The sequence below is a fragment of the Mytilus edulis genome, chromosome 14 (assembly GCF_963676685.1).
Source record: "Mytilus edulis chromosome 14, xbMytEdul2.2, whole genome shotgun sequence".
NCBI classification, from domain to species: domain Eukaryota; kingdom Metazoa; phylum Mollusca; class Bivalvia; order Mytilida; family Mytilidae; genus Mytilus; species Mytilus edulis.
In genome coordinates this window covers 69,738,625-69,759,610 of record NC_092357.1, presented here as the reverse complement: position 1 = coordinate 69,759,610, position 20,986 = coordinate 69,738,625, and the positions used below count along the sequence as shown (strand labels likewise).

The 20,986-nt window shown below is 33.8% G+C and overlaps 1 protein-coding gene and 1 long non-coding RNA gene across 3 annotated transcripts in view; one reads left to right on the top strand and one right to left on the bottom strand.

Annotated features, from left to right (window-relative positions):
• LOC139502713 (uncharacterized) overlaps positions 1–20,986 on the top strand; it is a 51,847-nt gene that overhangs the window by 12,989 nt on the left and 17,872 nt on the right. The window contains exon 3 of one of the 2 annotated variants that reach the window (XR_011658917.1): positions 9,513–11,472. Coding sequence is in view for 1 of the 2 variants with exons in the window: in XM_071292277.1 (XP_071148378.1) it covers positions 9,513–10,285 (773 nt within the window). In the remaining variant the exon portion in view is untranslated. Of the gene's footprint in view, positions 1–9,512; positions 13,646–20,986 lie in introns of those variants that run through there. The other variant, XM_071292277.1, reaches the window with a different exon arrangement.
• LOC139502714 (uncharacterized) lies at positions 15,197–20,039 on the bottom strand. Its single transcript, XR_011658918.1, has 3 exons — positions 19,648–20,039; positions 16,858–16,945; positions 15,197–16,169 (listed from the first exon to the last, which is right to left on the bottom strand). It is a non-coding gene; the product is annotated as an uncharacterized lncRNA (long non-coding RNA).

Below are 20,986 nucleotides of genomic sequence, written 5' to 3'. Positions count from 1 at the left end.
TTATGAAAATAAATCAAGGATGTCGCAAACAAATATTTTTTAATATGCAGTTTTCTATGAAGTATAATAAAAATAATCTTTAGTTTGAACGGAACATGGTACATGCGAATGAACAAGTGCCGAAGTGGAGTTACCATCTAGGACGGTATATTTAGGGCCGAACTGTTCAGACCTGTTCAGTACAATCAGTCAGAGCTCAGACATAAACAAGTCGATTTTTGTTTTCGACTTAAAGAAGTCAAAACATGTATTTATCCTAAAAATGTGTTTTCAATTTTAGACTTATCTAAATCAGAAAATGACACACTTGTTAAGGTCTATTTTTGTTGATGAAAAAACTTAATTTCACTTGGTGGCCAAACTACACCAAGTATGACAGCAAAAACCTGTCTGAGAGTTCACAAGGACTTGAGCCATCTATATTTAATTGTCTAATTGAACATCCTTACTAAACACAGATGTTTTACCTCATTAAGTGTGGTTCCAGGTGGTTGCATTGTAAGGTTAATTAACATTATCTCCGATTTTTTAGACTCTCATTCATATTTTTCTTTAGAAGACAAAGCATTGTCTTTCAATGTTGTCATTATTTGATTTAGATGCATGACCTCCTTATAAATATGCGTGGGTCTTGAAGTTAACCAATTTTGATCACTTATCGACTTGTAGAAGTCGATATTTGCAACTTTTTGATTCTGGTCAATTATTTCTTGCTTAACAATATTTGACTTAATAAAGTCGTATTTTGTCTTGCATTAAAGGGAGACAAATCCTAAAACTTACAAATTTAGACCTCTATGAGTCAAAAGCCGATTCAGACTTATTTATGTCTGAGCTCTGACTGACAATTACGAAAAACCGCGAGGTCCTACAATTTGTTTACATTTTGCATACGTTGAGAAATCTATCATTGCTATTCATCTGATATTTTTTCTAAGTTATTTATATGCCGGACGACAATTAATAGAAAGGCACATATATAAACTTGGAGAAAATCAGAATTTACATCTGTAGGGAAAGCTAGGAAGGGTCAAAAGATACCAGTTACAAAAAAATGTACCACCGCCACCGGCACTGTAAGTTCAAAGTTCTTTATTTTCCAATTAAGGGCCCCTAACGGGACATAATGACAAGTTACAACTCTGATTCTAAACACACATATAATGAAGATAAAATTAAAATTTAGCTGTATGATAAATAAAACCAAACAACTCTGCATATCCGGCAATGACAAAATTATGTGTGTTTCAACACTTCAAAAATAGCTCGGAATGAACAGAACAGAGCAGAACATATTTTATATCCAATTAAGGGTCCACAAGGGGCATACAGAGCATACAGGAAAAAGACTATTGATTTGCATAGATACATAGATACAAATGTGATTTATTATTGATGTCATTTAAATTATAATCTTAACCTGCTTGGGCTTAGTCCAAGATTACTCTGAAGTACAGACAACAGTGGCAGATCTAGAAATTTTCATAAGTGGGGGCCCACTGACTGACTAAGAGGGGGCCCGCTTTGGTCATGCCTCAGTGATTCCCTAAATAATCAACCAATTTTTTCCAAGAAAAGGGGGTCCCTTACCCCCTGGGCTCTCCCTTAATCCGCCTCTGGACAAGCTGGGGCATAGCCCCAACTTGTGGCCCCGCCTTGCAAAACGGCCATTGGACATCAGAGTAATCCTCACTATGCCAGACAAGCTTTCTTGGACACCCTGCTGTTTTTATCACAAAAATCTCTGACTTTGAAATACTGTAAAACTGAAACTCGTTATGCTTCCTGAACACGGAGATCAGCAGTAACTGTGTTCATAAGTTAACTGTCAAAATATGTTTAATATTTTTAATTAACACCATAATTTGGGTATTTTAAACATGTTTGACAAAATACTTTTTGTTTCTTCCCCCTATTCTATCACCCTTCACAAATCCTTGCCAAAAAAACTTATTTAATTTAACAAACAACAGTTAATTTCAGTCCCAAAGATATTTTTTATTTGAATTTGTGATACAGATTATATTATTTCTTAAGTCCCAATACCAGGAATCATTAAGGACTTTATTTCAGTTTATTCATTCAGGAAGAAAGTGTAAAGTTTCTGAAAGTAGGATGAATGTTGAAGGAAAAGTCCTGACATATCCTGGTCTAAATTATATTTATTTTTGAAAGTCTTGAGATATCCTGAGAATTCCCCTAGTTTACAGCTGCTTGATTTGAAAGTCCTGACATTTCCTGAAATTCTCCCATCAACTTTTTCCCTAAAAAAAAGGGCTAAATGTTTTACAGGATATTTTCAGGATTTCCCAGGATAATCTTGAGATATCCTGGTTAAAAAAATTGTCAGGATTTATTTCTGCAAGGGTGTTCTTCATATATCACTTGTAAGGCCTCAAGTTTTCAAAAATCAGTTTCTTAATTTTTTTCCCTCCTCGTCAGTTTCTTCATGTTTTCTTTTATTGCTTTTGCCAGGGATGGCCCCTGCCATGTACATCAGCCCCAACATCATTTTTATATGACCACAAAAAATGAGGTCGTATAATGGTATGATGCTGTCGGCGTCTGTTGTCTGTAGATGCTTCGTTTCCGGACGATAACTTTATTTCTAGTTGACCAATCCTTATGAAATTTTAAACAATGTTCCTTGGCACAAAAGGAAGGCTGGTATTGCTTTTGGGTATTGTGGCCCTGTCCTTTTGAAAAAAAGGCCAAACGGGGCAAAATTGGGTGTTTTCGTATATTTTGATGTAGAACCTTTACTATTTGTCAGTTTTTGATGGAGTTTCTTTCATTGTGTTCCTAACAAAATTCCCCATCTGGAGTATGTCAACTGATTTATTGTAGAATTGACCATTTCCGGGATAAATTTTGCCCAAAAGGTGTAATCTCAAAAAAAAATATTGTCTTTTTTTATTTTAAGTCTGATTTTGGCTGCAGTTTTTTTTAATGGATTTCCTATAAAAATTAAACATAGAGCTCAGCAATAATTTTTTTTATAATTCTTTCAATTTCTGAGCTATAAGGGACCAAAGGAGGTCAAAATCACACTTTTACTAATACAAATTACCTACATTTTTTTATTTTTCATCAGATTTTAGTGGGATTTGTTTCTTTGGATTCCTCTTGACCTAAGCTTTCAGTAAAGTGTAGAGGGATTTTGCATAGCTTTTACCGTTTCTGAGCTACAAATGTATAAGGGGCCGAAGGGAGCCAAAATCACACTTATTCAAAGTACCTCAAATTTTTATTTTCCCATCAGATTTTCATGGGATTTGTTTATTTGGATTCCTCTTGACTTAAGCTTTCATAAGGGTGTCATTGGAGCTATATAAGGGCCAAAGGGGGCCACAATCACACTTTTTCAAAATGCCTCAAATTTTTGTTTTTATACAGTTAGCTCATTGTGATCAGGACATCTGTTGCTGTCGATTACTGTGTATCGTGTCAAACCGTTAATTTCAGATTAAACTCCCAGATTTCTCCTAACCTTTCCTCCAAACACCACCAGATTTATTGCTGTGTAGTGCAATAAAACTTTAATTAAATGTACCTGTTGTAAATTCAATAATCGGCATGGTTTTTTTTGGATGTGATGAGCATTTTGTTTAAATTATTTTTTCATTGCTGGGAATGACATTGTCAACCATTTAAAATATAAATTAACCCCTTTGATATTTTTGTTTTGAACAACACTAATTTAAAGATTGAATTCATTTGCGTGGTTGCATAAAAAGTGCATCAAGATCCAAAGACGTACATTTTGTACACACAAATTTTGTCAAAACACATGGCACACGTTTTGTGTAACAGACACGTTTACTTCATGTTTTCTAGAATATTTCATACTTCACGATTTTACAAGAAGACAATGCATTTAAAATGATTAAAAATATGCAAACTTGAGTGTTCTTCACGATTAAGAGAATTCTGCCTATTGTATCCTGCTCCCGGATGATGTACAAACATCTTACAATGGCAGTATTGTTGGAAACTCTGGTTTTCCATAAGTAAACGCAGCTTGTTGGAAAATATGCAAATTGTCTAAAAATAGAATTTAAATCATTCAGTCAAAAAACTTTGTATTTATTTATTAGATCTACATAGGTCAAACAATGTGAATGTTGCAATTTTATGCATTTTCGTAGACCATGTGTACCCAACACATCAATTTATTTTCAACACATGTGTCCCCGTAATTTTCAAGGGCGATTTATTTATTTTTTTATCAAGGACAATTTATATTTTGTATCAAACTATGATCATTAGCACAAACTATAATCTTTGTAACAGTACAAGTGTTTAAATGTCAATGACACTGCAATCAACAGGTGTGTTGGTCAGTAATAGATCAAACGAACACACTGGTAATAAACTTCGCGGTGTTTTGGGTATTTTCCTTTTCTGGGCAACTATAATGACACCATAATTCGAGTTTTTCCTCCAGGTTTACACCGATGAATTTATGGTAAATATAGGCGTTTGGCAGTGTCTCACTGTTTTATTACTTGGTGATGGAAGGGAGGGAACCTTTTCGCGTTGAGCTAACTGCACTCACTTCAAATGTACACTTGTTCAACTTTCCTGTGTCAACATGCTGAAGTCATATCATGAGCTTTGGCAACTGATGTCTCGCATCTGATATTTATGCTGATTGTATTAATAAAGCAATTGATTTCAATGAAAACTTAAAGAATGTTAAATTCAGAATTGAATCAAAAGTTAAGAAAAAAGTTACCAGGTACAACGAAACTATGTGCATTCAGCATGCTCATGCAATCAATGGTATTCAATAAATCCGTGTAAAACATCCATATTCCATGGCTTTCTGCAAATACTTTTTGAGCATTTTCTAAAATCACACTTTTACAAAGTACCTCAATTTTTAGCTCATCTGACCCAAAGGGTCAAGTGAGCCTTCCTCATCACTTGGCGTCCGTTGTCGTCCGTTAACTTTTTACATTTTGAACTTCTTCTAGAGAACCACTGAATGGAATGAAACCAAACATGGTATGAATGTTCCTTATGAGGTGCTGACCAAGTGTTGTTACTTTGTTGTCAATCCGTCATCCAAAATGGCCACCAGCGGGAGACTTAGTTTAACATACATGTAGGACCCTATGGGAAATACATGCAAAGTACTTTTTTATGTAAATCCAATCAAATGTTTCACTTTTGATTCTAAGAAATTCGTTATTAAGTTAATATACTTTGGTGCCGATCAGTCAACAAACATGGCTGCCAGATGCGGACTTAGTTTAACATTGGACCCTATGGGAAATACATGTAAAGTACATTTATATCAGAACCGTTAAACATGTTGAACCGAATGTAATCAAACTTTACACAGTTGATTCTTAGAAAGATGTTATTAAGTTAATATACTTTGGTGCCGATCAGTCAACAAACATGGCTGCCAGACGCGGACTTAGTTTAACATTGGACCCTATGGGAAATACATGTAAAGTACATTTATATCAGAACAGTTGAACGGAATGTAATCAAACTTTACACAATTGATTCTTAGAAAGACGTTATTAAGTTAATATACTTTGGTGCTGATATGTCAACAAACATGGCTGCCAGGCGCAGACTTAGTTTTAACATTGGACCCTTTGGGAAATACATGCAAAGTACATTTCTTTCAGAACAGTTGAACCAAATGTTATCAAGTTAGTATACTATGGTGCCTGCCAGGCACAGACTTAGTTTAACATTGGACATACATTACATACAAAGTACATTTATTTCTGAACCGTTGAACCAAATATAATCAAACTTTACACAATTAATTCTAAGAAGGACCTAATTATCAAGTTGATATACTTTTGTGCCGATCGGTCAACAGACATTGTTGCCAGACGCGGACTTAGTTTAACATTGGACCCTATGGAAATACATGCAAAGTACATTTTTTTGCTCACCTGACCCAAACTTTGGGTCAAGTGAGCTTTCCTCATCACTTGGCGTCCGTCGTCCGTTAACTTTTTACATTTTGAACTTCTTCTAGAGAACCACTGAATGGAATGAAACCAAACATGGCATGAATGTTCCTTATGAGGTGCTGACCAAGTGTTGTTACTCTGTTGTTGATCCGTCATTCAAAATGGCCGCCAGCGGGGGACTTAGTTTAACATAGGACCCTATGGGAAATACATACAAATATCTTCTTCTAGAGAACCACTGAACGGATTAAAACCAAACATGGTATGAATGTTCCTTATAAGGTGCTGACCATGTGTTGTTACTTTGTTGCTGATCAGTCATCCGAAATGGCCACCAGCTGGAGACTTAGTTTAACATAGGACCCTATGGGAAATGCATACAAATATCTTCTTCTAGAGAACCACTGAATGGAATGATCCCAAACATGGCATGAATGTTCTTTATGAGGTGCTGACCAAGTGTTGTTACTTTGTTGTTGATCCTTCATCAGAGATGGCCGCCAGCGGGGGACTTAGTTTAACATAGGACCCTATGGGTAATACATACACATATCTTCTTTTAGAGAACCGCTTAATGGATTGAAACCAAACATGGTATGAATGTTCCTTATGAGATGCTGTCCAAGTATTGTTACTTTGTTGCCGATCCATCATCCAAGATGGCCGCCAGTGGGGGACTTAGTTTAACATAGGACCCTATGGGAAATACATACAAATATCTTCTCCTAGAGAACCATTGAGTGGATTGAAACCAAACTTGGTATGAATGTTCATTTCATGTTATAAGTGGAACCCATGCCCAAAATTTGTTGAAAGGGGCCCTCATAAGGGGCTCAGATGTTGCACGGAGGTCTAAAAAAGTTCTGAAACTTAATGGCCGAACTTTAGCAGAATATTTTGACGATATTATTGGATCTATATGGACAGGTTTTAACAGGGGTGTATCCAGGTGAGCGATACAGGCTCCTGGGAGCCTCTTGTTTTAATAAAAATTGAACCAAATGTAATCAAACTTTACACAACAGATTCTTAGAAAGACTTTATCAATTGAACTGTTTGAATAAATCTCCTGTTTCACATTTTGTTAAATACAGGTGAGAGATTTAGGCAACTGTGAGCCTCTAGTTTATTTTTTATTGGATTATAAGGCCACGGTTTTTTAATTTGTTGGTTTACGTATTTTCCCCATGAAAAAGTCAGGTCGGTCGGTCGGGGAAAAAAAAAAAATTTCTTTCAACACAGAAAAAAAAAATGCAAAATAAATATACATTTCACCTTTCTTACAAAATGTTTTGTATGATATTTTGTCATCATTTCAAATTTTAGTTCGATGAAATATTCTTGCTCAGCTGTCCTAAATATCGCATGACATTGTCTAATGATTTGCCGTAAAAAAAGGGGGTGTTCACAGACAAAGACGAAATTAAATCGTCTTTTCACAAACAAGAAAAACAAATTCGCGTAGCTCTTAATCAATTCCAGAAAACTTGGTGAGTAATGATCTTCAAAAACGAAAACTGATAAAGAAAAAAATGTAAAAAACGTCGTACGAAAATAAGTTCAACACACGTGTCAAAAACGTAATAGACTCGTCCACGGAAAAATTGAGAATATAGGGTTAATCTAGTGTCATGCATCCCCGTTTTTAATCCAAATGGACGATATTTTTTTTATTATCCATGAAACAAGAAAATTCTAAATGACTTGTTGATATTCAGAACTTTTACTTCCAAGGTGCTTTCCACCTGTCCACATTTGGACAAGTCTATTTCTATGAGATTATGCATCTTACAGACTGATTAGACAAATAAGGGAAACGAAATTATTGTGTAATGGGTTTTAAACACAAATTTCGTTCCGCAAAATTATTTGGGTAAACGACATTTCAAGGTCAGTAATAATTGATTTGTCTATTTTTAGAAACGTAAACTGGAAGTTTTATTTTTTCACAACAGAGAGTGTTATCAATTTTGTTAGTGATTCATGCATTTCATTTCATAAAAAAAGAAAAATTTAATTATTTTTCAGAGATAATGTATTTGTTTGGGTCTTGGGAATAAAAAAGCATGAAAAGTCAATTTTATTTTTATACTAGGAATCGGCAAAATCGGGTCGGCGGATCCGTAAACCAACAAATTAAAAAATCCTGGCCTAATGAGACTCATTTCTTTGGATTCCATATAACTCGAGCTTCTGGTAGAGTGTTGATGGATTTTATGTAGCTCTTACTCTTATAAGGTGTCAAAGGGGGCCATGATCGCAAGTTTACTAAGTACAAATGTACCTCATGTTTAAGCTCACAGTGAGCTATAGTCGTCACTTTGCGTCCGTGGGAGTCGTTGTTGCCGTAAAACATCTCCTCCTAGACAGCTGGGCCAATTGAAACCAAACTTGGCAGGAATATTCTTTGCTATGAAGACATGAAAGTTTGCTCATTTAAACCTGATTAGAAAATCATGGCCTAAAATGCAGTTTTATTGGTAGATTACATTTTGATCAAGTCCCCTGAAACATGGCTGCTAGCGCAGAACATACATGTAGTTTAACTTTGTCCCCTATGGGAAAACATGTTAATCATCAACTCCTCTGAAAGTACTAAAGAAAATTGAACCAAACTTGGCAGAATTGATGTATGGAAGGTCTTGTACAAACATTACCAATTTTGTTCCGATCTATCAAAAACATGACTGCCAGCGTAGAACATAGTTTTAACATTGGAACCTATGGGGAAAAAAACATTTGAGTGATATTTGGTTATCTAACAGTTTACCAGGTGATTTGCTACAGACTTCAGGGGGCCTCTGGTTATATATTTGATGTAGCTATAGGACTAACATTATATTGCGTCCACACTCACTTTAAATGTACACTTATTTAACTTTAATGTGTCAACATGCCGCAGTCATATCCTGGGCAGCAACCAAGCCCTTCATTTAAATTCCTGATGATTATTAGAAGGGTTTATTTCAGTATAAGGAGTCATCCCAACCCACTCATTATAGCGAACTTTGATAAGTTCTAAATCAGTTGAGATTCCCACACGAAAACCATACATTTTTCATTCCTCTTTGCAAGACAGCTCATTTAAGAGTATGTCTAGGTCCCTGGAGTTGTTCCCAATAATCTTTGTTATCTACATATTTGTTTTGAGATCCCCAAAAAAACAAAATGACTTTACATTGCTGATGATGGTAAGGCAATATTTCAGTGCGGATTTTGATCCTGGGGTGTTATCCCCACCCCGATAGGGGAATGAAGCAGAGACACATGTTTTAGTCCTCTTAAAGAGGACCTCCTAGTTTGTATTTTGTTCATAAACATACCAAGTTATTGCATTCAAAATTGCTCTGCTGATGTGAAATCTATGAGGATGTGTTGAGTTGAGAGTTAAAGGCTGCTTACCATAAAAAATTATGTTAATTAAGTATGTACATATGAATAACACTAACATTGTTTTAAAGATTAAATTCACTTATCAACCAAATAATAGTAAGTTAAAAGTGGGTTATGTGCAAAACCATGTTATTAAAAAATGTGAAATATTTCTCTCTTCTTTTTTTTTTGAAGGTAACAAAGCAGTTTGGCATGGAAATGCAGATATTGTGGTTAGACATAGTATTGTGGAAGTTAATACAACAGAAGAAGATACTGGTGCATGTGGTGATGAAACGTACCCGGAGGAGAAAGACCTGGCAGAAGGGAGTGGTGAACTAGGACAAATGAGCTTAAATGAAAGTGATTTGGAGGGGCATGAAGATGAGTGCTCCACGTCAGTTTTAGGGCATGGTTGGTCAAGCATTATTGAGGTCAAGCTTCAAACAGCACCAAAGAAAAAAATGCCGTCTCAAGTTCTTGCTCAGACAATAGTCAATGCATTCTGTAATGCTAAAAAGAACAATTCTTTATCAAATTTATTCATTCCATCATTTTTAGTAAAAGGATCAGAAGTTTCCTTTCATATGTACAATTGTGATCAGGACAAATTGCTGACTAGTGAACCGCAAATGTTATGCAGAGAAGATGATGTAGATGTATATAAATTAAATATTAATACTATTTTATACATTTGGATAGCATTGCATTTTGACATATTTGACTCAAAAGTTGAAGAGAAATTACAGGAAAATTTTCCCTGTTCCAACTTCAAAGCCATTGTGGGTAGTAAATATCAAATATATAAAGAAAAAATGACACGCCCTTTGCATATTTGTGATAACATGACAGTACAATCTAAACAATTTACGATAGACCCATTCTTAATAGTGCCAAGCCGATTTGTTGAGGAATATAAGGAGCTTACAAAGGATTTAGTAGCTCAATTCGAAAGTGATGGTGATTAAATTCTAGATAGGGAGATGCAGTTACAAATCATACCGGGTTTACATTTTCCACTTACAGAGCACATAAATTTGCCAAGGTCTAATTCCTCGGTGAAGGACGTTTTTAACTAGAAATTCACCAATGTGAACCAAGTTTGATCACAACAGTCCTTAGATGAGTTCCTTTCATTATTATGAAATAATGACATACTAGTAATTAAAATTATGTCCTGTAATCTGCGGCCAATCCGAGATTACCACCGGCAGGGAAGATACTTTTACATAGGTGTCTTAATTGAACTGTCGAAGAGCCATGCTCCAAGTGAGCGATAAAGGCTCTCGTGAGCCTCTTGTTCAAAACTGTCAAGTATTCAATACTGAATGTTTGCGTGAACAACGTGCATGATGTTGGTTTTTTTATTGTTTTTTTTACTGATCGCAGATTTAGCGAAAATGTCCATGTTTAAAGTATGCCACGCCACTAAGTGGCATTTCGTTCAAACATATTCAGTAACTAGACGTCCTTTCGAAAGTTCTTTGCCTGGAAAAGAATTTCTTCATTTTCAAATTTCTTCGTCCTGCATTTCATCAAAATCTTTCAATGTCGGTTATTTTTATATGTTTTTGAGTCTTTTTTCTGTTGTAGAGTAGAAAATGAAGAAAACATATTCAAAGCTATACAATTTGATAATATACAAAAGTTTTAAAATATATTGCATCAAGGTATATGTGTCAAAAGTGCTGTTTACTTGATTGTCTGCTTTTCTTATTATATACAATCTTTGATGCAGGAGTAAGCTTCTCCCTTTTGTTGTGATAATAAACCAAATGATTAAATTCGGTTCGAGGATATCTATATATTTATAATGCAATGTTAACTTTGTCAACACATGCAAAATATACGCCTTCTGTTTTATTTGTATAATTGGTGTCTTTTTTTCCTCATTTTTGGGGCGATTAAACAAAATCTAAAAAGGCGATAAAATCTGAGGTTAACGAGAAAGAAGAACTTCAAGTGTATTCAATAATTGAGAAGCTTATCATTAGATTGAACTTTGGACAAGATGGTGGATCAATTTCAATTACCATCACGCCCCAGTCAAAACTACCAGGAGTTTATTTTTGTTGAATAGTGTAAATAGTTATGTAAACCTTTTTGGTAGAATTAGATGTTGATGTATCCGCATGTAATCGTCGTTTCACTCTAGGTATTTTTTAAGTAATTTGCAGAGTGATGATACTATAGAAAGGTGTAGAGATCGTAAAGCTGGTCTTCTTATACCCATAATTAAAAAGTTCGAACTTGAGCCAAATTTTGTAAGCATAGTTACTTTTACCAAGAAAAATAATTAAGAAAAATTGTGAATGGCTTCATTCTCTATATATGATCCCATTTATCGGTCCATAATACACAAGTTTTATATGTTTGGCTACTTTGGACTTACAAAGCCACCTGGATAATTAAGTCATGATGAGTTTTTAAGCTCAGGTGAGCTTTTCTCATCACTTGTCGTCCGTCGTCGTCCGTCGTCCATCGTCAACTTTAAAAAAAAATCTTCTCCTCTGAAACGGCTAAGCAGATTGGATTGAAACTTCATAGGAATGATGTATGACATTTTCTCTACAAACGATACTCATTTTATATTGATCCGATGAAAAACATGGCCGCTGTTGCTAAAAATAGAACATAGGGTTAAAAATGCTGTTTTTGGCAAATAACTCGAAAACCGTTACAGATATCGAAAATTAGACAGGGTAAAAATGACCAGCATGGCAATATCTACCTACCCTGCAAATTTCAAGAAAATCTGAAAATCCATCTTAGAGTTATTATTCTTTGTCTTTTATTTCCAAAACTATGATAGACAGAGGTTAAGTTTAAGTTTACCTGTCTTGGAGTTATTGCCCTTTTTTTATCAAATTTTTCTTGTAAACGTATTCAAAGATCTTTTCCCTTGAAACGGCCTGGCCATTTGAAACTAAACTTGGTCACAATAGTCCTTAGGTGGTCCCCTTTAAGAAGTATAGCCAACATGTCTGCACCTAATCCAAGATCCCCACCAGCGGGGAACAAAGTTTAACATTGGATCCCAAGGGGAAATGCATTCAAAGATCTTCTCTTTTGAAACTATTGTGCAATTAGAACCAAAGTTGGTGATTGGTCCTTGGATTGTTTTCATGAAAAGTTATATCTGACACGTCCGCACCCCATCCAAGATGGCTGCCAGCGGGGAAAATAGTTTAACATTGAACCCTATGGGGAAATGCATTCAAAGATTTTCTCTTCTGAAACTACTACCAGTTGGAACGAAACTTGATCAAAATAGTCCTTTGATGGTCCCCTTTAAAAATTGTATCTGACAGTCCCACACTCGATCAAAAATGGCCGCCAGCAGTGAACATAGTTTAACATTGGACCCTATGGAGAAATGCATTCAAATGTCTTCTCTTCTGAAACTACCATACCAATTGAAACCAATTTGTTTACATTTGGTAGCCAAGTGGCTACCAGAATAAAAAGACTAATTTTTAGGCCTGCCTTCAGAAGGTGAGCGATACAGGCTCATGAGAGCCTCTTGTTTAGATTATTGCATGAACTCAAAACATGTCATGACCATTATTTAGTTTACACCTTGCCAAACTGTATTTGTTTTCAATGTACACAATATCGCAAAGAACGATAAAACCAATTGTATGATTGTACATATCCAACACCTCATTATGGTTGCATTCCCAATAGTCCTTTCCGTCACCTACCAAGAAGTGTAAGGGCAAATGCATCAATGAATGGTAGGTCAGGTTGACTGATTTCATTATGTTTAATCAAAGATGTTAAGGCCAATTTTTAATTCCTGTTTAACGAGGTGAGCATCCCGAATTTTTCCAAACTCAAATAAAAAAATGGAAGTGAGCAAATTGAATTTATTTTTATTTTTTCTTCTGACTGGAAAACTGTTCTCTCTGACAAATTAATGTATTGTATCATATCTTGAATATAAGTTTACTATAAGGGTATTTGAAGGTATAAATACATATATATTATATTCGCACCACAAAATGATAACAAAAATCCTTTAAACGTCATATTATATAATTTCGATTGAAGAATGAATTATCACAAATTTGGAAAAAACAAATTGGTTGAGCATCACAACTGTTATTTTCATTTAGGGTCTCGACTCCACTGAAATATCACTTTAATTTTTATTTGTATTGCGTCCCTCGACCCTAAAAATTTGCAAAAAATCTTATTAAACAAGTAATTAAAAAACTCTGGCCTAACTTGTGTTTTACTGGCTTTTGATATATTTTAGATTAAAAAAAATATCATCATCATTTTTTTGGATTTTCTTTGAGTTTGTTAATAAAAATCTTATCCCCCTTATAATGTTGGTTTTTGTTGTTAACACAAATGTTTACAATATACAGGTTAATTTGTCATACATTTTGTTATTATTACGAGAAATTACTTTTTTTAATTGTGCATTGCCTTCTGTTTTATTTGGATAACTGGTGTCCTTTTTTCTCTTTTTGGGGCGGGTAAGATTAAACAAAATCTTAAAATGCGATATAATCTGAGGGTAAAGAGAAAGAAGGACTTCAAGTGTATTCAATAATGGAGAAGCTCATCATTAGATTGAACTTTGGACAAGATGGTGGATCAATTTCGATTACCATCACGCCCCAGTCCAAAATCAATTTAACAACTACCAGGAGTTTATTTTTGTTGAATAGGTAGAATTAGATGTTGATGTATCCGCATGTAATCGTCGTTTCACTCTAGGTATTTTTTAAGTAATTTGCAGAGTGATGATACTATAGAAAGGTGTAGAGATCGTAAAGCTGGTCTTCTTATACCCATAATTAAAAAGTTCGAACTTGAGCCAAATTTTGTAAGCATAGTTACTTTTACCAAGAAAAATAATTAAGAAAAATTGTGAATGGCTTCATTCTCTATATATGATCCCATTTATCGGTCCATAATACACAAGTTTTATATGTTTGGCTACTTTGGACTTACAAAGCCACCTGGATAATTAAGTCATGATGAGTTTTTAAGCTCAGGTGAGCTTTTCTCATCACTTGTCGTCCGTCGTCGTCCGTCGTCCATCGTCAACTTTAAAAAAAAATCTTCTCCTCTGAAACGGCTAAGCAGATTGGATTGAAACTTCATAGGAATGATGTATGACATTTTCTCTACAAACGATACTCATTTTATATTGATCCGATGAAAAACATGGCCGCTGTTGCTAAAAATAGAACATAGGGTTAAAAATGCTGTTTTTGGCAAATAACTCGAAAACCGTTACAGATATCGAAAATTAGACAGGGTAAAAATGATCAGCATGGCAATATCTACCTACCCTGCAAATTTCAAGAAAATCTGAAAATCCATCTTAGAGTTATTATTCTTTGTCTTTTATTTCCAAAACTATGATAGACAGAGGTTAAGTTTAAAACAGTCTCCGGGACAAGTTTGCAATTCCGCTGAGTGCAAAAGTTGTCACCTTAATTTTTGGAGTTAAGTCAAAACAAAGTTGATAACTTGGTTGGTATTGGTTCCCTGATATTTGTCCTAAAATTTTTTGGATCTAGCACCACTGTTGAAAAAGTTATGCCCCTTTTTTCAACAATTTCCTCAGAGGAAAAGTACTTTTCCTCAAGGGAAATCAAATTTCCCTGAAGGAAAAAGATTTTTCCTCAAGGGAAATTGTTTTTTCCTCAAGGGAAAAAGATTTCCCTTAGGGAATTTGCTGCATAATTATTTCCTTTGAGGAAATTCTATTTCCTTAGAGGAAATTCTTTTTCCTTAGAGGAAATTCTTTTTCCTTCGAGGAAATTTGCAGCTTCAAATTTTCCTTGGAGGAAATACTTTTTCCTGTGAGGAAATTTGTTGCTTCAAATTTTCCTTGGAGGAAATTTTTGACAAACACTTTTCCTTGGAGGAAAATTCAAGACAACAAATTTCCTCTAGGGAAATCATTGTTCTTCAAATTTCCTCTAAGGAAATTTCTGAAGATCAAATTTCCCTTAAGGAAATGTTTTCCCTTATTTTTACTTGTTGAACATTTCTTCACTACACCATGTATACAAACAGTATGAATATAATAATAACAAGACTGTATAATTGATGCAAATGATATTTAAAACTTTAATAAATGTTTGACTCAACATTTTAATGACATTGAAAATAATACAGTCTGACTGTTTAGTTCTAGGTATTGTTTATACTTTTTTTATAAATTTAACTTTGATTTATAATTTTTTTTGGAGCAAATGCTTCTATTTTCTTTGTAATTGTTTCAATGCGATACATTAATAAGCAACCAATTTGAATGTCATACCATTTGTGGTGTTCTAAAGAATTTGTTTATATATTTGCAGATTAAATAATAAAATAAACACTTTTCGTGTTATTTTAAATTAGAATTTCTTCTGTTTCAGCTTGTGTACAGTTATTCAATCCACTACGTAAGAATTCAGTGAATACATTATTCCATTCACTAAACAATTCCCTTCAATTCTAAGAGAAATCATTTTTGCAAATTGTTCTTCAATGATCTTCTTCTGTATATTTGATATGAGGGAGCGATGTAAATGAGTGGATAAAACTGGTGTTCCTTTTTTCAACAACAAAATAGTATTTGTTTAGCATTCTCCTTTCTTTTGATTAAGATATGTTGTTGCTTTTATGCAATAGTGTTTTTGTGTATCTATGATAGAACTCCATTTTGTTTATGGTCATTATCATGTGATAATGTTGAAATTTCCTATTTCTTTTTTGCAGGAAAGCACACATTCCATTTCAAATTAATCCAATTATGCACTATGTAAATAAATTTCAACTATAAGTTTCCTCTTCAGTAATGACCTATTGATCATGAAAACCAAGATGTCTGATCACCTACAAATACACAAAATAAACAAATAAAATGTTATAAATGGAGAGACAAACAGCAATAAATGTTTTTCATGTGTATCTTTCCTTATTAAAATACATTAAGTAAACTTGAACTCGAGAAAAATAAATAACTGCGATGTAGACTAGAAAGTATAAAATGCCAAATAAAGTATTCACGAAAAATTAGTTGATTTACAGAAGTCAAGTCCCTGTTTGCAGGAAATTTACATCATTGGTTGTCTGGTGGAGAGTTGTCTTATTGGCAATCATACCACATCTTATTTTTATATAACCTTGCCATATTCCTAAGTCCAAAGTTCAGAGCCTGTAGCTTTTGTCAGTTTAGTCTGACACTAAAATTTAGTGGTTGTTGTTGTTGTTGTTTCATACCGGTCATATTTATTTTTTGTAATTTATTTTGTTATAAACTAGGCAATTACCATGATTAGTTTTACAGTTTGGATTGTTTCAATGTTTCATCTTTAGGTCTTTTATAGCTGCCTACTTTGACTATAGTATAGGGTATGGATTTTCTCATTATTGAAGGTCGTAACAGGGCTACAATTGCTTTCTCAAAGCCATGATAGTTTTCATATTTAATATACCACATCTTTTAATTTTTATAGTAATCATGATACTAGTAATCATCTTTCAAGTTCAATAACTTTTTTAAAATTAAAAGGTGCCTTACCATTTAGGTTTAGTTGGCTTCTGCAAATTTTACATTGCCTATCATTTCTGCTGTATATAATTTCTCTGTATCTTCTATAGTTCTTGTCCTATACATAAAAGAGTAAAAGTTGAATGACATCTTGCATCAATATTTTTTTCTGTTTAATGTACATTATGTATATTAATGTGTGTTTAATAAAAATCTAAACCATGAGTGCTTGATAAGCTTCTTGCCCTTATAGCTGGTCTTTAAGCTTTAAATGAATTTTAATGATAGACTAAAAAACTATGAGCACTGTGCAAATAAGACCCCTGCCCTCCAAAAAAAACAAAACATGCACAAACAGTGGTATTTATTGACATAAAACATGTATATAATTTGGCTCCATTTATAGATATATATCTCAAGTGACTATAAGTTTAAGGCTGTGATTTTTTTAACAAATCCATAAATTTCTAAAACCTTTCAAAGTTTTTGAAAATGGACAATTTTAAAATAACTTTGCAACATTTAAAGTTCCTTAACTCTGCATCTTATAAAAAAATATACATGATAAATAGGGAATGATACTCCAGCTTGCATATTATTCAAAGTTTTAAAGGAACATAACTGAAGAACGGTAAAAGTTTTACTACCAAAATTTGAAATTTGATCTGATTAAAATTGTGATAAAAAGTATTTTTTTAAAGTTTAATAAAATTTGGTTGAGGGAAACTTAAGTTAGAAGGCCGAAACATTTTTTTCCATTTTTAAAGAACATAACTATAGAATTTAGTAAAAGAGACACTACCAAAATTCAAACTTGATCTGTATTTTGTGATGATAAGCATTGTGTATTGATTTCATAACATTTGGTTGAGACAAACTAAATTTTAGAGAACAGGAAACCAAAAATTCAGCATATTTTCCCCATTTCTAAAGGGGCATAACTCTGATACTCTAGTACAGTAACACTGACATTACCAAAATTCAAACTTGATATGAGAATTGTGATAACAAGCTTTTGTAAAAGTTTAATTGAATTTGGTTGAGGCAAACTAAAGTACTGTAAGAGAACAAAAAACAACTTTGGGACATACGGACAAACGATCTGACAAGTGTTAAACATTATGCCCCCTCCACTTTGGGTCATAACAATAAAAAGGGAGTTTGTCAAGATATAAAAACAATTCACCAAAGTTTCATAAAAATTTGTGAAAGCATTCTTGAGACTATCCTAATCCCAAGTCATGATAGTACAATGACATAAATCAGATTTTTTTTTAAATTAAAAGGAAAATTATCATGTTTATGTTATACAAAAATAATTCACCAAGTTTCATGAAAATTGCTCAAAGCATTATTAATAGTATACGTACTGGAAAAATCCCCGCTTTTATGAATAAAATCCCTAACTTTAAATTAAAAATTTAAAATCCCTAAAAATTAAAAAGGAGCTTAATTATCATGATTATATCAATAGATAATTCACCAAAGTATTATGAAAATTTTATGATTAATGTATTCTAATTCCAAGACTATCTAAGACATGGTTTGTTTGAATTAAAAAAGTTGGAATAAAGTACCTGCTAGAATTCAGGAGAATTAGACCAAATCAGGCTATCTTCTAGATTATCAGACAATTGACTACATAGAAAAGGAATTTTCTTTTTTCTTTTTTCTTATTTAGCTATTTGTTATCTCTGTCCTTAATATATACTGAACTAAGCCATTTTTTCACATATTTTTTTTGTTTTTTCTCTCTTGTGACTTGTTATTTAACATAACAAAAAAAACCAAAGGCAATGAAAGAGAAACTGACAATGCCAAGGCAAAACATAAGATGCAGAAAAGAAAAACAAAACAAAACACTAAACAACACCAACATCACCAAAAAACTAGTGTTGAATTCATGTGCTCAGTCAGTCAGTGAGAGTTCGCAGATCCTGACCTACTATATCTATGCTTAAAAACCTAAAAATCATATAGTTCTAAACATATTTTGTAAATTTATACTTGATTAAAATGTTGTCATAAATAGCATAGACACCTCTGAGTTTTGAGAACCACATGTGTTAATTGTGCGAGTATAATCATTGATAATCATGCACAAGATTGACTTTTAAAAGCCTATATATTGAAATTTTCTGAAAATATTGCATGCATTTATTAATATGACCAATTTCAAGAAATGCACAAAGATGTGAGATGATTTATATAATTGTAATTTCAGGAATTTACAGTAAAGGCTTTTATCCTCACTGCATTTTGCACTTTTCCTAATTCAGGAGCCAGAAGTTATGGCCTTTGTGACCTTTGTATGATTTTTATTTTAGTTTCTTTTTTTTATATTGAAGAGTTTAGTATGACGTCCATTATCACTCAACTAGTATACATTTTTGTTTAATGGCAAGCTAAAGCATGCCTCACAGGCACGGATCCAGGGGGGGGGGGGGCTGAAGGTTGGACATGTTGGAACCCCCTTTCTTTATTGGACGATCAATGCATTTGAATGGGGAGTGACATGTAGTTGGACACCCCCCCCCCCCCCCAAAAAAAAAAATTGTCCTGGGTTAGCATGGTTAGGAACCCCTCCTTTATATGACTAGATCCACCCCAGTCTCAGGTTGCGGGATTTTCTCGTTGCAATGAAGACCCATCGGTGACCTATGGCTGTTATCTGCTCTTTGGTCATGTTGTTATCTCTTTGATACATTCCCCATTTCCATTTCCATTTTCTTTTCGGTTGTATTATAAATATTAGAAACGAGTTTGGCGCCTTTACAAAAATATAATTGTCTGTGCTGATAGGGGAGTATGTGTGCATACCAATATTTAAATTTTCTAGGCCTTCTTTTTGAATATTTTGTGCATTTCTTGGTAAAATACTGTCAGACCTCGAGTGCTGTTGTTTTACAAAAACGGTCAAGTAATGTAGGGGAAAGAAACTAACTAAAAAGACCAAAATAAGCCACAACTAATGGGGGTCTCATTGGGGGTTCTGTTCACGGATCCCGCTTAGTTACTACTTATTTTTTTAGATTCTCGCATGATGCCATCCCGCGTACACTATGTAAGTGAACAATTCTGCTATTTTTGTAATTTCCCATGTCCCGCTAAACTTCATTTCGCGTTTTCACGGCACAATAATTTGAGGGAGGATAGGACCTTTATCGGGACTGCGGGATCGGGTGTTTTTAAGCTCTGGATTTCGGGATTGATCATTTCGGAATACGATAATTCTTTTTTCGAATTTCGGGACCTCTGGATTTCGTGTTTTTTAAGCCCGGGATTTCGGGATTTCGTGTTTTAAGCTCGGGATTTCGGGATCAGTACCCCTCCTACCCTCTCTCATAATTTGACTTTCATGTGTCACGTTTACAAAAAATACGCCTCGACAATCCCGAGTCCCGCTCAGACCCCCCTTATAGGTACATAATGAATAGTTTACTATGTAGTCAGTAGTCGGGTCAAATACACATGTATACACTTTTAGACGACCTTAGATTCATTTCACAGCGAAAATACTCATTTATATTGAACATTTTAGATCACTTTACATTTAGATTTTATAACTTTTAAAATAAAGACCATATAGATTTAAGATCATTTAATCGAAAGATTATAATTTGTCAATGCGCAACTGTAACCAGGTACTGAATTTTTTTTTTGCATGCGTTAAGTTAAAAGTGCCGGGAATAGAAAAGCAAGTTAAACTTCTCATCTGGACTTTTTAATAAGTCTGTATACCGGACCTCTTCTCTATTTTGGGATTGAAAAAAAATCTAAAGTTAAAAATGCGGTTTTGAGCCTATATCTTCTTTTTAATTTGGTAACACGTTAAGCCATTAGTGACACTAATATGGTATATTACCAATAATAAGGCCATATATTTCGGTGTGTAGAAATACCGCAAAAGACTTCTTAGTGCACTAAGAAGAAAGTTTTTGCATTAAGGACACTAAAACGATGTTTTAAGATCACAGCGAACATGAATATAAGAGGATATGATTAAATACCTCAAATCTATAAAGTTAGGTATCAATAGATTTTGTAATTTTGAAGTTAAATGACTTTTTAATCAACGCCTGCCACTCGCCACGTCACCAACGGTTTATTGCAGATTCCCGAATCATCATGTTCAATCAACCTAATCCAATAAACAATT